We start from the raw sequence: 17097 nt of genomic DNA, 5'->3' as shown, positions 1-17097 counted from the left end.
CTGGGCCACAAGCTGAATACTGCCTACAAATCCAGTTCCCCCAAACCTAAACAATGCCATCCCTTTCTTCCCTTTGTCCAACTGCCCACCCAGTTGTGCTGTACTCGGTGCAGATCTTCACAGGAAACGTTCCCGGGGCAGGGACGGACGCCAAGGTCTACATCACCGTCTATGGAGACCTCGGGGACACGGGAGAGCGGTACCTCGGCAAGTCAGAGAACCGCACCAACAAATTCGAGAGAGGAACGGTAGGCGGAGCCCGCCGAGTTACCCCGCCCCTCTCCTCCCTGTCCTGTTATCATTATGGGGGGTGGGGCTGAAAGGGGCCAGCTCTTCTTGTCTTGGAACTTTGCGGGATGTCATGCACCCTTATGTGGGCATTTGCCCCCCCACGGAGTCTGCTCCCCCTTCTCTCAGCCTACGCAGGGTCCTGCATGTGGAGTAGGGGTGGGGCTTGAGCAAGCAAGAGGCCATTTGAGCCCCAGGTTGCTGGCTGTAAGGAACTGGGTTGTCTTCAAAGAATCCAGCTCACCGCAGTGGGTCATGAGCGTGGAGTGGTGAGCGCCTGCAGAGTGGCGGTGTTGCCCGGACAGCAGCTTGAACTAGGGGCCTGGGGGCCCGCCATCCACTCCTTACATGGCTGAGCATCTCTGGCCTCAGTTTCCTCATCTGTGAAATAAGGAGGCTGATGTGAAGCAGCTAAGCTGTGCTGTGCAGAGTCCTGGGCAGCAGCGAGGCCCACGGGAGCCACAGAAGGGTAAGGGCAGCAGACAGGCACCCACCCCTCCCGCGCGGGTCCACTCTGACCTGGCCTATCTGTTGGAGTGCCAAGCGAGCCCTCTATTAAGCAAGGGGCTCTGTGGCTACAGAAAAGCTTGAAAACCACACCACTGGATGGTGTCCAAGGCCCTGCCAGCTCTGACCTAACAGTGGTTTTACAAAAAAGAAGATATCCGACCAAACTTGCCTTCCCACCAGCTTGGCCTCCCTCTCCCCGCCACAGCTCCCCTCTCCTGTGCTCCTGCCGCCTTCCCCCTTCACTGCTCCTCGACCTCTCTTCCCCCTCCGTTCACCGAAATCTACCGAACCCCCCCAGACCAGGCTACAGCTGTGGGGATGAGAGCAAGGTGATTGGCTCCTAACTGAGTCTGCGGCCCTCCCTGTGGCCAAGTGCCTGGGGAGATTCCTGCATCAACCAATGGGTGTTTATCAGGGGTCTCCTTAAGCCTGACCCCCAGCTGGGCATGACCTTTAGTGCTGAAACATTCGCTACTTGGTGAGGAGGAAAGTAGCTCTGGGCCAAGGAAAGCAGGTGCCACTAAGCAGGTCTGCAGCTGGTGGGTAACCCCAGGAGCCAGGCCCCCTCGAAGGAGCCCCAGCCTGACCTCAAGGTCTGGGAGGAGTCAGGCCCCAGGGCTGCCTTTGCTCTATCATCCAAATATGAACCCATTACCTGTAGCTTTGGTTTACTGCTTCTGGAACGGGAATAGCTACTTAGACCCCTGAACTGAAAAACTGGACAAGAGATAGAAGAGCACTTTGTATCAGGGAGAAAAAATTTATAACACACACACACAATATAGTTGTTTGCCACACGTATAAGGTAGCTAATAGGAGGACTATTCATTTTGGAAAAATAGAATAACAAAGAGGTCAAGTGACTCATGTGGTGTGCCTGACTCTGAAGTAGGGACGTTATTATCAGGCCGACTCACGTATACTGCTCTGGCACATGGCCATGCCATGCGGCGCAGGCGTGCCCAAACCTGCGACTGGGGCCAGATCACATGCGTTCAGCTCCCGTCTCTGACACTGACTAGCTGTGTGATCCTGGGCAACTTCCCTAACATCTCTGTGCCTCAGTTTCCTCCACCATAAAATAAGTTCACTGAATTAAAACACGTGAAGTGCCTAGAACCATGCCTGGCATGAAGTTAGCTCCTTGTTAGCGCTGGCTGTGGTTGGGGCTTGGGAGAGCCCACCTTTCCTGTAGCTCATCACAGTGCCTGGAAAATGTACCATCAGACAGCAGTGTGCGCCATACGGATGATAGGTCGCTCATTCATGGCTAAATCCACAGGGCCTAGCAGAGTAAGCGCATAAATATTTTTTGAGTGAATAAATGAATGAAGGTATAAATGAAGGTGATGCAATCCATTCTCCTCTGTATTTAGATTCAGATTTTTTTCTCTCTTAGCAATTATGACATCACAAGGAAAGTCTCTGCCTCATCCCTTTCTCTTCCTTCCCTCCTGTGTTGATGTCCCACTTGGCGGGCTGCAGCTACTTCTGGCTCAGTCACTGATGAGTTCGGACTTTAAGTTCACTGCTGAGCATCTAAAAGCTTCCACTTCTCTTCTCATTTGCTCCAGAATCTAGGAGTCACCTGGACACCCCTCTCCCTATCAGCACTCCCTTCCCACCCATATCCAACCAATCTTGGAGAGTCGTGGAGAGGATCTCTTCTAAATAACTCTCAGATTAGCCCGGTCAACTTTGTCACCACTCAGCCCTTCCTTATTGCACCTTGCTTAGTGAACCAGTCTGGTCTCCCTGCTCCAGGCCCCTGAAATCCAATCCATCCTCCAGCTTTCCCCAATTAACCCATCCAAAGGTGGCCGAGTCACTCCCTCACTTCAACCTGTCAAGCTGCCCACCAATCCCAGATCTGGTCTGAGCCTTTCATGGGATTCACAAACCTTCACTGCCTGCCCAGCCAGCCTGCATAGAATGTCCCCCTGGGCCCCAGTTTCCAGAATGCTCCACACTTTCTCCTGTCTCCAAGTTTTTCCAAGCCTCTTCTCTGCATCTGTGCACATACGCACATAGGAAATACATAGTGCCGCTCTGTGGTTTTAACTTTTTACATAAAAGGCATCATCCTATATGCGTGCTTCTTGCAGGCAATGGGGTATCGTCGAAATCTATCTGTCAGGATAGTCAAACACAGATGTTGTTGTCTTGTTCTTTGTAACCACTGCACACATAACATTCCACACACGACATTGCCATGGTTATTAACCATTCCCTAAGCACTGTGGACACCGAGGTGGGTCCCAATTTTCCACTGTTAAAAATTATCCTGCAATAAGCATCCTTGTGCACATATGAAGGTGTCCCCCCAGGACAGATGCAAAGTGGAATTGCTGTGTACCCATTTTTGCTCTAATGGACTCAGCCACTTGCCAGTGCCCCAAGGCCTGCACAGGCCCACACCCGCCATCAGCATCACACCATTCACCTGCACTTTGCTCAGCCCGCAGCCTGACCTGCCCTGGGTGCCTAGAAGGCCCAGCCCCCCAGCTTCAGCTTAACGCCTCCACCTGGCAAGTCTTGCCAACCCTGCCCCTAGTCCTCACGCAGGTGGCTGCTCCCACCACCTGGGCTGTCCTGAGGAGGAGCACAGGGCGTCCTATCATCCCTGGGTTCCCAGCACTCAGCACAGTGACTTAGCATATCTTTCAGAAGGGAAGTGGGTGTCATTCAGGGTCACCTCTCCCTCTTCCCCCTCCCCAGGCTCCTGCCGGCTGTGTTTTGACCCCACTTCACCCAAAGTCTAGAACTCCACATCTCACTGAGCAATCCTAAAAGACTGCAAGCACCCAAGAGTGCAACGTCACATCACTAAAGATATAATCAGGGACACAGAGAAGGGCCAGTGTCACACCCCTGACAAAAATCCCTCATGAACCCACAGCCCAGGTGATATGCCCTGTGCTGTCCCCAGCCTGGCCTGGCCTCCACCACAGCGTCTCCCCTCTCTGCCTGCACTCCTGCGGCCTGACCTGGCTCCTCCAACTGCCAGCTTCCCCTGGGAATTTCAAGCCCCCTCTCATTATTCAGAAAGATTTCACCTCTTCCATAGCTCTTACCATCCAGCCTCCCACCTGACCTCAAGCCAATACTCAGCATCATGAAGGATGTCCAGGTACCGGGCTGAGCACCCCACTCACACAGCTCATCAGGGTCCATATTCCAAACACCCACAGGGCTTATCCCAAGAGGAGTCGGACTGCAAAACGGGGTCGTTGTGGAAGCGAGGCCTTGGAATACCAAACTCTCTGTGTTAGGGATTTGGGCCTGGAAGGCTCCTGGCTAGGAAGGGTCTGTTCAGCCCAACAATTGAGGGGGATGGAAGGTACTGGATGGATGGGGTTGGAGTGGGTGCAGGTGGGGAGCGCCCCGCCATCCAAGTCCACACATCTGGACTCCCCAGGCCGACACCTTCATCATCGAGGCTGCTGACCTGGGTGTCATCTACAAGATCAAACTCCGCCACGACAACACCAAATGGTGTGCAGACTGGTACGTGGAGAAGGTGGAGATCTGGAACGACACCAACGAGGACGAGTTCCTGTTCCTGTGCGGGCGCTGGCTGTCCCTGAAGAAGGAGGATGGGCGGCTTGAGAGGCTCTTTTATGAGAAGGTGCGTGAAAGGCAGCCGGGGGGCTTGGTTCAGCCATGGCCTGTTCTCCTCATACCTGGGGTGGCTCAGTGGAACCCAGGGTGCCAGAGATGTAATGGGCCTGGGTTGTGCTCCTCCGGACAGGAGTACACTGGGGACCGAAGCAGCAACTGCAGCAGCCCCGCTGACTTCTGGGAGATCACCCTGAGTTCCAAGATGGCCGACATCGACATCGCCACAGTGACAGGGCCCATGGCTGACTACGTTCAGGAGGGCCCAGGTGAGTCAAGCAGAGAACTCATCAGAGGAGGAGCAGGCACATGGATGCGTTTCGGCTGTTCTTGGACAGGCCATGTGTTAAACCCCCACCATCATTTGACCTACATTTAACACTTTGTAATTTACACACAGTTTCCTCACATGTTGTCTATTTCCATCCCCACAATAACCCTGTGAACTGAGAGATGTTGACCTAAAACAAATAGATTGCCAGTCATTTCTCCAGTGAAAATGGGTTTATTCAGGATCAGCAGAGAATTGCAACTTGGAGTCTGCAACCAGGGCAAGCTATTCCCCATAGAGCAAGAATTGCTATTCTATGCAATTCCCCATAGAACAAGGGAAGGAGAACTCTTTTATAGAGGAGAAAATGAAGTTGGGAGGGCTGTAGTAAACAAAGAGTCCGTGGCTTTTCACTGGCTGAGTTGTTGCCAGGAGAGAAGAGGAGTCTTTCTTCTTCCTGTTGGGCTCTGCCTGTTGTCACAAGGCATGAGAGCTCCCCCTTCTGGTCTCCTGACTCTATTTAATTGAGGTTTCTATTTATTAATTTTTAACATTTTCTCCTCTTGATCAAGACCTTTCTATGAAAGTATCGCTGATCAAGAGTCAGGTCTTCTGGTTTCAGCAGCTTTTTGTCCCTTAATGTCAGGAAGGGCCTTTCCTGGGTATAATGTCCCATGTTGGAGAGAAAGTGTACAGATTGGAATCCTAATGAGATCACATTTGAGTAACAAGGAGGGGTAGGAGAGAGACCTCTCAAGCATTTTTTTAATCCAAAGTCTATGTTACAAAGATAATAGACTCTGGAGATTTTCTGAAGTGTTATGTCATCATCAAAGGTTTGGAAAGAAACTTCTGACAGACTTGATCTGGATATCTTGGGAAAGTTGTCTCATCAGATATTGTATGCTTCAATTCCAGGAAATATTTACTTTCATGTCACTAGATGATGTGCAAGTCCAGTCAGGATTTGGTTGCCTTCTTTGTCACATGAATCCAAGAGTCTATTCCCTGGAGTTTGGCAGCACAAGTGTTGGTTAGCAGTACTTGATAGGGGCCTCTCCAGCAAGATTGAAGATAGTCTTTCTGGAGATATCTTTTCCAAGAGACAAAATATCCAGGTTGTAAGGTGTGATGCTTAAGGTCTTCGTCCCCAGAAAGCACGCTGTGAAAAGATTGCTCTACAAAAAACATGATTATTTTTAACAAAAGCAGTATTAGAGTATCTCTCCTTTTATTGGCTGTGGATCAGAAAAAGCAGAAGCCAAGAGCTTTGGGTGTCCTGTGACTATCTCAAAGGGCGAGTGTTTGTGAGTTCCAAAAGGAGCGGATCTAAACTTTAGAAGGATCAATGGCAAAGCTTTTGGACAAGGTATTTGGAGGGTTTCTACAAATGTTGCCATTGAGTCTTAATAATGCCGTTAGTGCATTTGACTAAACCAGAGTATTGAGGGCTGTAAGCACAGTGAAGTAAAACCAGCCAAACAGTGCAGACTTGTCAAAGTACCTGACTAGCAAAATGAATTCCTCAATCACTATGAAGTTCGAGAGGAGTTCCTCAGGTAGGGATAATCTTTTCCAAAAGGACTTTAGCCACAGAAGAGACAGTAACCTGTCTGCAAAGGAAGGCTTTAGTCCAGTGTGAAAACATACAGACCATGACTGAAAGATATTTATCTCCATGAGACGGAGGAAGTTGTATGAAATCCATTTACCAGACCTCAAATGGTCCAGTAGGCAGTTTAAAATGTCCAGGAGCAGTACAAACAGACTTCCCTGAGTTGTATTTCAGATAAGTGGAATAGTGAGGTAGGCACTTTTTGTGGCCTTGTTAATGTTTCCTCACTAATATTGATTCATGGATGCTATCTTTTTGCCAGTAGACCAATGGTTTAATACATGTACAATGGTGATTAGTGGGAATTTTAGATCTCTAGTAGGACTGGGTTGTTATTTGGCCCAAATCAGAGCTTTCTCTTTTTATCAAACCAACAACTGTTGAATTTTCAATCTTGTTTTTCTTTTTTCTGAGGCCAATTGTTGGGCTTCTCTAGCCAGTTTCGCTATGTTATCATTTGGGGAAATATCCCTTTGGACCATGACAGAGGTTTGCCTGCTTTCAGTTCCTTTAAGGTCAGCATTCCTTGCAGAAATGTCAGCAAGGTGATTTCCCTCAGCTTCCAAAGAGTCAAGTTTACAATGCCTCAGAATCTTATCAATAGCTAAAACATTGCATCCAATAATTCCTGAACATAGGGATCATTTTAAATTTTATTTCCACTGGAAGTAAAGAAGCCATGCTCTTCCCACAACATTCCAAAAAAATCACAAGCTATTCCAAAAGCATATCTACTATCAGTATGAATATTGACAGTTTTGTCCTTGGTTAAATTACGAGCTCGTGTAAGATTGTAACCTATTGAGATCACTTTTGAGTAACCATATAAACCACAGGGCTGAAGTAGCCATAGGTAACAACATCAAAAGGAGTTGCAATCACATACCCAGCACAATATTTGTCATTGTCACCTTCTGAATAAGAACTATCAATGAACCATGAGAAGTCAACAATACCCAAAAGAATTTCCTGAAGATTATCAGGAGGAGTCAGGAGGCGACCCATCACCATTAAGCAGTGGTGAGGGACTTCATCACAGAGGGAGAGGAGAAGAGTAGCCAGGTTAAGGTTATTACAACGTAAAAGAGTTATGTGGGGACTTCCCTGGTGGCACAGTGGTTAAGAATCTGCCTGCCAATGCAGGGAACACGGGTTTGAGCCCTGGTCCGGGAAGATCCCACATGCCACGGAGCAACTAAGCCCATGCGCCACAACTACAGAGCCTGTGCTCTAGAGCCCACGTGCTACGACTACTGAAGCCTGCGTGCCTAGAGCCCGTGCTCTGCAACAAGAGAAGCTACCGCAGTGAGAAGCCCGTGCACCACAACAAAGAGTAGCCCCTGCTCGCCGCAACTAGAGAAAGCCTGCGTGCAGCAATGAAGACCCAACGCAGCCAAAAATAAATAAATAAATATATTTTTTTTAAAAAAAGAGTTATGTGAGGAGCAGTTAACAAAAGGACTTCATAGGAAGCAAGGTGGCTGACTTAGAAATGTTGCGTATGATGAGAATTCAGGAGGGCTTCTACTTCATGAGGTACAAAAATAGTTAAAGAAGATCCCACAATGATTTTCTCAGTAGCCCTTAACCAAAAAGGCAGCGGCTGTAATGTCTCTAAGGCAAAGGTGGTATCCCAGTGGCACAGGCTCCAGTTGCTGGCTACAATGCCCTATGGGCCAATGGCTGTCCTTGTGTTTTGGGGTAAATACCCCAGGGATAGCCTCTTCCTTTTCATACACAAAAAGGGAAAAGGAAATCTGATTTCCATTTGGGATGTCCAAGGGCAGGTGGGTTCATCAAACTCTCCTTTAAGGCCTTAAAAGCTATGTAACTGGTTCTTCCCATAATATTAGGTCAGAGTTGTTATTGTTTAGTAAAACATACAGAGGTTTGGCCATAAGAGAGAAATTTGGAATCCAATTTTCGCAATAACAAAGTAGCCCAAGAAAACCAAGCAGTCAGTGCTTAGTTTGGGGTTTGGGGAAACTTGGGACCCCATGAAGTCTATCTGGAACTAGGTATAGCTCTTGTTCTGATATAAAATGCTGTAAATATTGAAACTAGGTTTGGACAAACTGCAACTTTTCTTTGGCAATCTTATGTCCCTTCAAGATTAAAAGCTTTAGCAAGTAGACACTGTCTTCTTATGAGGAAGCTTGAGAAGGAGAGAAAAGAAACAAATCATCCACGTATTGCAACAAAATAGATCCCTATGGAAATTTATATCATCCAGATCAGGCTTCAGGATTTGTGAGAAATAAGGACTCCTAGAAAAACCCTGAAGCATTGCTGTCCAGGGGAATTGTTTTTCTTCCCAAGTGAATGCAAAAAGGTATTGGCTAGCTTCATCAACTGGAATACTAATTGATGTACTGCATAAATCATTTACAGTCAAGAATTTGTTCCAGTGGGAATGAATATTAGTAACATTTGAGGTTTAGGAACAATAGGGTGTTGAGGGATAACTATGTTTTCTATTGCTCGAGGTCCAAGACGAACCTCTACCCTTGATGCTTACGTTTTCTCACCAGCAAATGGGAGAGTTACAGGGGCTAGTACAAGAAATAATGAAGCCTTGAGCCTTGCAATCTTCTATTATTGACTTTATGCCTTGAAGGGCTTCTTCACTTATACGATATTGATTAATTCTGAGAAGAGATTTTTGGGAATCTATTTGAATCTTGGTGGGAGGTACACTGTGAATTTTTACCAGTATTGGTTGGAGGTTTTGCCCTTAAGGAAGCTGGTAGCTGATTCAATAGGGACAAATCATCAGTGTTTCCAGAATCATCTCTAGTACTGTCAGAGGTGGAACAAATAAAAAATGTCAAAGTGTCATTTAACTCATCTGGTTGGCTGCGTTGATGACTACTGTCAAGTTCTAAAATTATTTCCCCTTTGGGGGAGAAATTCCAACATGATACTTCTCTAAGAAGTCTTGGCCTAATAAATGCGAGTGGAGGAACAAAGGAGAGAAGGGTGTGTATTTCTCAAAGGGCCTAAACAAAAGGGAATAGGTTCACAGACAGGAACCTCTTGAGGTTCATTAGAGATCCCCACTATTTGAAGTGTTTTAGTACTCTGGGGCAGGGGCTGCTTGAGTAGGGGGGTTGAGCATTGGGAGTGTGGCTCCGTGACAGTTAGGACTGGGAGAGATTCATTCCCAACCTGGAGAAATGTTTCTCCAAGCTGATTAAGGGGGAGGATTGGGAAGAGCTCCTGTATTTTCTGTGAGCCCTGTCACTGAGAACTGGGAGGACGTTGGAGGGCTGAAGGTGCCTGAAGCACTTAAATCTGTAGCAATCTCTTTTCCAATGTCCTGTATGTTTGCAATAATAGCAGAAACTAAAGGGTTTAGGTTTTGTTTAGGGGCCTTCAATTGTTGGAGATGAAGAATAAGAATTTTGGTGGTCCTCCTTTTAGGTGGCTCATCTAGAGTGCGAGAGAGCTGGTGTGCCAGGTTAACTAACCTGTAGTGGACATAGTTTACGATTCCATCCTGGTCCTTTTTTGCTAGAAGTGAAAGTTTCCTGTTTAGCTATTAATACACACAGAGTTAAAAGCTACTCAGGTGGAATCAATAATCTGAAGTCAATTATAATAGTTATGAACAGGTTCATCAGATTTTTGTGTGCAAGCCTGAATTTTGTTCCAATCAACAGGCTTTGGAAAAGCCTTAGGAATTGCCCAATGAAGTCACCTAGTGCTTGCCTGAGCCTGATCATATACCTCGTTTTATTGCACTTTGCTTTATTGTGCTTCACAGATATTGCGTTTTTTACAAATTGAAGGTTCGTGGCATCCCAGTGTAGAGCAAGTCTATCAGCGCCATTTTTCCAACAGTATTTGCTCCTTTCCTTGTCTTTGTGTCACATTTTGGTAATTCTTGCAATATGTCAAGCTTTTTCATTATTTGTTCTGGTGATCTGTGATGAGTGATCTTTGATGGTACTATTGTAATTGTTTTGGTGTGCTACGAACCTATATAAGATAGGTGAGCCAATATAAGATAGTGAACTTAATCAATAAACGTTGTGCATGTTCTGACTGCTCTACCAACCAGCCATTCCCTGCCTCCCTCTCCTGTGGCCTCCCTATTCCCAGAGACACAACAATATTGAAATTAGGCCAGTTAATGCCTACAATGGCCTTCTGAGTGGTCAATGAAAGGAAGTTGCAAATCTCTCACTTTAAGTCAAAAGCTTAAAATGACTAGGCTTAGTTAGGAAGGTATATTGAAAGCCAGGACAGTCTGAAAGCTAGGCCTCTTGCACCAAAGAGTTGTGAATGTAAAGAAAAAGTTCTTGAAGGAAATTATTATAAACATGCTACTCCAGTGAACACACGAATGATAAGAAAGTGAAACAGCCTTATTGCAAATATGGAGAAAGTTTTCATGGTCTGGATAGAAGATCAAACCAGCCACAACATTCCCTTAAGACAAAGGCTAATCCAGAGCAAGCCTTTAACTCTTCAATTCTATGAAGGCTGAGAGAGGTAAGGAAGCTGCAGGAGAAAAGTTTGAAATTAGCAGAGGTTGGTTCATGAGGTTTAAGGAAAGAAGCTGTCTCTATAACATCAGAGTGCAAGGTGAAGTAGCACGCGCTGATGTAGAAGCTGCAGCAAGTTATCCAGAAGATCTAGCTAAGGTAATGAAGGCAGCTACACTAAACAGATTTTCCATGTAGGCAAAACAGCCTTATATTGGAAGAAGATGCCATCTAGGACTTTTATAGCTAGAGAGAAGTCAATACCTGGCTTCAAAGCTTTAAAGAACAGCTGAATCTCTTGTTAGGGGCTCATGCAGCCAGTGATTTTAATTTGAAGCCAATTCTCATTCACCATTCTGAAAATCCTAGGGCCCTTAAGCGTTATGTTCAATCTACTTTGTCTGTGCTCTATAAATGGAACAACAAAGCCTGGATGACAGCACATCGCTTTACAGCATAATTTACTGAATATTTTAAGCCCACTGTTGAGACATACTGCTCAGAAAGAAAGCAAAAAAAGATTCTTTTCAAAATATTACTACTCATTGACAATGCACCTGGTCACCCAAGAGCTCTGATGGAGATGTACAGTGAGATTAATGTTGTTTTCATGCCTGCTAACACAACATCCATTCTGCAGCCCACGGATCAAGGAGTCATTTTGACTTTCAAGTCTTATTCTTTAATAAATACATTTTATAAGGCTATAGCTGGCATAGATACTGATTCCTTTATTAGATCTGGGCAAAGTGAACTGAAAGCCTCTGGAAAGAATTCACCCTTCTGGATGCCACTGAAAATATCTGTGATTCATGAGAAGAGGTCAAAATATCAGCATTAGCAGGAGTTTGAAAGAAGTTGACTCCAGCCCTCATGGATGACTTCGAGGGGTTCAAGACTTCAGTGGAGGAAGTAACTGCAGGTGTGGTGGAAATAGCAAGACAGCTAGAATTAGAGGTGGAACCTGAAAATGTGACTGAATTGCTGCAATCTCATGATAAAACTTTAGCAGATGTGAAGTTGCTTCTTATGGATGAGCAAAGAAAGTGGTTTCTTGAAAAGGAATCTACTCCTGGTGAAGATACTGTGAAGATTGTTGAAATGACAATATAAGATTTAGAATATTACTTAAACTTAGCTGATAAAGCAGTAACAGGGTTTGAGAAAAGTGACTCCAATTTTGAAAGAAGTTCTACTGTGGGTAAAATGCTATCAGAGAGCATTGCACACTACAGAGAAATTGTTCATGAAAGGAAGAGTCAATCAATGTGGCAAACTTCACTGTTGTCTTATTTTAAGAAATTGCCCCAGCTGCCCCAGCCTTCAGCACCACCACCCTGACCAGTCAGAAGCCACCAACACTGAAGCAAGACCCTCCACCAGCAAAGGTTATGACTCACTGAAGGCTCAGGTGGTCGTTAGCATTTTTTGGCGATAAAGTATTTTTAAATTAAGGTATGTATTTTTTTTAGATATAATGCAATTGCACATTTAATAGATTACAGTCTAGCATAAGCATAACTTTTATATCCACTGGGAAACCAAAAAATTTATGTGACTCACTTTATTGCAATATTTGCCTTATGGCAGTGGTCTGAAACTGCAATATCCTCAAGGTATTTCTATAGTGAGATAGCAGGATGGCTTCCCAGTTGTGAGTCTAGACACCTTTCAGGATTTTCCCAATTAACAGTTTTCTTTTTTAATAAATTTATTTATTTATTTATTTATTTATTTATTTATGGCTGCGTTGGGCCTTTGTTTCTGCGTGTGGGCTTTCTCTAGTTGCAGCAAGCAGGGGCTACTCTTCGTTGCAGTGCATGGGCTTCTCATCGCAGTGGAGCACAGGCTCTAGGCGTGCGGGCTTCAGTAGTTGTGGCTCGTGGGCTCTAGAGCGCAGGCTCAGTAGTCGTGGCACACAGACTTAAGTTGCTCCGTGGCATGTGGGATCTTCCCAGACCAGGGATCGAACCCATGTTCCCTGCATTGGCAGGTGGTTCTTAACCACTGCGCCACCAGGAAAGCCCCAATTAACAGTTTTCATTCAGTGCTGGGCCTGGCCTTCACCACCAAGCATATGAACTAGCTGATATGTCAGAGAAACCAGGTTGATGAGTTTGAATGACTACATTCAATTCCTCCTCAAATCTGTAAGGATAATTGGTTACTTTGGGAAAATCTTTGACTATGGCTCAAAGTTCAGCTTTATTCCAGGGAATATAAGAAATTAAGGATTTAGGAGGGAGGAGATCAAGATGGTGGAGTAGGAGGAGACCAAGCTCAACTCCCGCTATGAACACATCAAAAATACATCTACATGTGGAGCAGTTCTCACTGAAAATAAACTGGAGGCTGGCAGAAAGACACTTATCAACCAAGGCTGTAAAGAAAGATCCACGTGGAAGTCAGGAAGGGGAGAATCGATCAGGTCAGGACCTGTGCCCTAGGAGGGGACACAGAAGAGGAGGGGATTACACAGGCTCAGAGATCCTCCTTGGGGAGTGAGCAGTTCAAGTCACATACTGGACACCCTTGCCCTGGGGTCTGACACCAAGGAGAGAACTTCCCTTAACTGGCTTGAAAACCAGTGGGACTAACATGAGGGCTGTAAGAAACCTAGACTCTGCACATAGGCTTGCTTACTCCCAGGGACAAGGCAGAGGAAGAAGAATGACACTTCCCAGGACTCCAGCCTGTTTCCCACACCGAGCACCCACTCCACTCCTCTAGCTCCAGTGCAGCTCCACTAGGGTGAAGGCTGTCATTGCCGAGGAAAGTGTGCAATTTTGTGGGGGACAGAGCCAACTTGGACCTGGCACTTCATCTGAATAGGGTGAGCGTGGCCATTACTGGCACTCGCAGAGATGGTGGATCAAGAGCACACTGGAGCTCCGACCGATGTACCAGGACCAGCCAGTGCATGCCCTGGCCCACACTGGGTGCCCACTCTGACCTCTCTTGCTCCAACACTACTCCCCTCTTGGATAAAGGTGCTAATGCTAGGAGGGGAGAGAACCCACTTAGAAGGAACGGAACCAGTTTGCACCTGACCCTCAGGACTTCTGCCTCAGCACCCTGACACCTGACCCCAACCCCAAGAGGATGGTGTTGGCCACTGAGCATAGCAGAAGCCCTGGCTCATAACTGGCTCTGGCTCTAGCCTCTGCATCTCCAACCCCACTTCTCACCAAGGCGATAGCTGCCAGCACACCCCAGGGGACGACATGACTTGTGCTGACTTCAGATCCAGCTCTCTCCCCAAAGCCATTGGGCACACACAGACTGCATAGGATTGCTCCCACACAAGGACACCCCTTCAAGACTGGGATAGGTAACTGTTTTACCCAATTTCATAGAGACAGAGAAAGTTAAGCAAAATGCGAAGACAGAGGAATGTGTTTCAAATGAAAGAACAAGAAAGAAACTCTGAAAAAACAACGAATAAAACAGAGGTAAATAATTTACCAGATGAAGAGTTCAAAGCATTAGTAATAAGAATGCTAACTGAACTAAGGGAAAAAAATGGATGAACACAGTGAAAATTTTAACAAGCAACTAGAAAATATAAAAATAGAACCAATTAGAGCTGAAGAATACGATAACAAATGAAAAACACACTAGAAGGAACTAACAGCAGACGAGGTGATACAGAAGAATGCAGAAGTGATCTGGAAGATAGAATAATGGAAATCCAATGAAAACAGCAAAAAGAAAATCAAATTTTAAAAAATGGGAAGAGTTTAAGGGACCTCTGAGAGAACATCAAGCACACTAACACTCACATTATAAAGATCCCAGAAGGAGAAGGGAGAGAAAAAGGTCAAAAATGTATTTAATGAGAGTATGGCTGAAAACTTTCTGAACCTGATAAATGAAACAGATATCCAGATACAGGAAACCCTGAAAGTCCCAAACGAGATGAACCCAAAGAGACCCACAGCAAGACATATAATAACAATGGCAAAAGTTAAAGGTAAAGAGAGAATTCTAAAGGCAGCAAGAGAAAAACAGAGTCACATATTGTAAATCAACTATACTTTAATTAAAAAAAAAAAAAGTACCAGACACTGTGGAAAAAAAGAGTCACATACAAAGGAACCCCCATAAGGCTACCAGCTGATTTTTCTGCAGACACTTTGTAGACCGGAAGGGAGTGGCATGATATATCTGAAATGCTGAAAGGGAAAAACCTACAACATAGGGCACTCTACCAAGCAAGATTATCATTCTTGCTGGAGAGATAAAGAACTTCTCAGACAAACAAAAATTAAAAGTTCATAAATACTAAACTGACCCTAAAAGAAATGTTAAAGGGTCTTCTCTAAGTGGAAAAGAAAAGGCTGCAGAGACTTCAAGATGGCGGAGGAGTAAGACGTGGAGTTCACCTTCCTCCCCACAAATACATCAGAAATACATCTACATGTGGAACAACTCCTACAGAACACCTACTGAACACTGGCAGAAGACCTCAGACCTCCCAAAAGGCAAGAAACTCCCCACGTACCTGGGTAGGGCAAAAGAAAAAAGAAAAAAACAGAGACAAAAGAATAGGGACAGGACCTGCACCAGTGGGAGCTGTGAAGGAGGAAAGGTTTCCACTCACTAGGAAGCCCCTTTGAGGGCGGAGACTGTGGGTGGTGGGGGGGAAGCTTCGAAGCCACGGAGGAGAGCGCAGCAACAGGGGTGCGGAGGGCAAAGCGGAGAGATTCCTGCACAGAGGATCGGTGCCGATCAGCGCTCATCAGCCTGAGAGGCTTGTCAGCTCACCTGCCAGGGCGGGCGGGGGCTGGGAGCTGAGGTTCGGGCTTCGGAGGTCGGATCCCAGGGAGAGGACTAGGGTTGGCTGCGTGAACACAGCCTGAAGGGTCTAGTGTGCCACAGCTATAGCCGAGAGGGAGTCCAGGAAAAAGTCTGGACCTACCTAAGAGGCAAGAGACCATTGTTTCAGGGTGCGCGAGGAGAGGGGATTCAGAGCACCACCTAAACAAGCTCCAGAGACGGGCGCGAGCTGCGGCTACCAGCGCAGACACCAGAGACAGGCATGAAATGCTAAGGCTGCTGCTGCAGCCACCAAGAAGCCTGTGTGCAAGCACAGGTCACTCTCCACACCTCCCCTCCCGGGAGCCCATGCAGCCCACCACTGCCAGGGTCCCATCATCCAGGGACAACTTCCCCGGGAGAACACACGGCACACCTCAGGCTGTTGCAACGTCACACTGGCCTCTGCCGCCGCAGGCTTGCTCCGCATTCCATACCCCTTCCTCACCCCGGCCTGAGTGAGCCAGAACCCCCTAATCAGCTGCTACTTTAACCCCGTCCTCTCTGAGCAAAGAACAGATGCCCTCAGGCGACCTACACGTAGAGGCGGGGCCAAATCCAAAGCTGAACCCCGGGAGCTGTGCGAACAAAGAAGAGAAAGGGAAATCTCTCCCAGCAGCCTCAGAAGCAGCGGATTAAAGCTCCACAATCAACCTGATGTACCCTGCCACTGTGGAATACCTGAATAGACAACGGATCATCTCAAATTGAGGAGGTGGACTTTGGGAGCAACTGTAGACTTGGGGTTTGCTTTCTGCAAATAATTTGTTTCTGGTTTTATGTTCACCTTAGTTTAGTATTTAGAATTTATTATCGTTGGAAGATTTGTTTATTGATTTGGTTGCTCTCTTCCTTTTTTTATATATATAGACATATATATTTTTCCTTTTTCTCTTTTTGTGAGTGTCTATGTGTATGCTTCTTTGTGTGAATTTGTCTGAATAGCTTTGCTTTTACGCTTTATCCTAGGGTTCTGTCTGTCCTTTTTTTTTTTTTTTTAAGTATAGTTTTTAGCACTTGTTATCACTGGTGGATTTGTTTTTTGGTTTGGTTGCTCTCTTCTTTCTTTCTTTTTTTTTATTACTTTTTAACTTTTAAATTTTTAATAATTTTTTTATTTTAATAACTTTATTTATTTTATTTTATTTTTCTTTCTTTCTTTTTTTCTCCCTTTTCTTCTGAACCGTGTGGCTTACAGGGTCTTGGTGCTCCAGCTGGGTGTCAGGCCTGTGCCTCTGACGTGGGAGAGCTGAGTTCAGGACATTGGTCCACCAGAGACCTCCTGGCTCCATGTAATATCAAACAGTGAAAGTGCTCCCAGAGATCTCCATCTCAACGCTAACACCCAGCTCCACTCAATGACCAGCAAGCTACAGTGCTAGACACCCTATACCAAACAACTAGCAAGACATGAACACAACCCCACCCATTAGCAGAGAGGCTGCCTAAAATCATAATAAGGTCACAGACACCCCAAAACACACCAC

General features: G+C 46.0%; 1 protein-coding gene across 2 annotated transcripts in view; it reads left to right on the top strand.

Annotated features, from left to right (window-relative positions):
• Positions 1-17097, top strand: part of LOXHD1 (lipoxygenase homology PLAT domains 1) — a 219867-nt gene that overhangs the window by 150802 nt on the left and 51968 nt on the right. For both annotated transcript variants that reach the window (XM_059894273.1, XM_059894272.1), the window contains exons 29-31: positions 94-248; positions 4217-4426; positions 4550-4685. In XM_059894273.1, the coding sequence (XP_059750256.1) occupies positions 94-248; positions 4217-4426; positions 4550-4685 (501 nt within the window). The remainder of the gene's footprint in view (positions 1-93; positions 249-4216; positions 4427-4549; positions 4686-17097) is intronic.

The sequence above is a fragment of the Balaenoptera ricei genome, chromosome 14 (assembly GCF_028023285.1).
Source record: "Balaenoptera ricei isolate mBalRic1 chromosome 14, mBalRic1.hap2, whole genome shotgun sequence".
NCBI classification, from domain to species: domain Eukaryota; kingdom Metazoa; phylum Chordata; class Mammalia; order Artiodactyla; family Balaenopteridae; genus Balaenoptera; species Balaenoptera ricei.
This window is presented reverse-complemented; position numbering and strand designations above follow the sequence as displayed.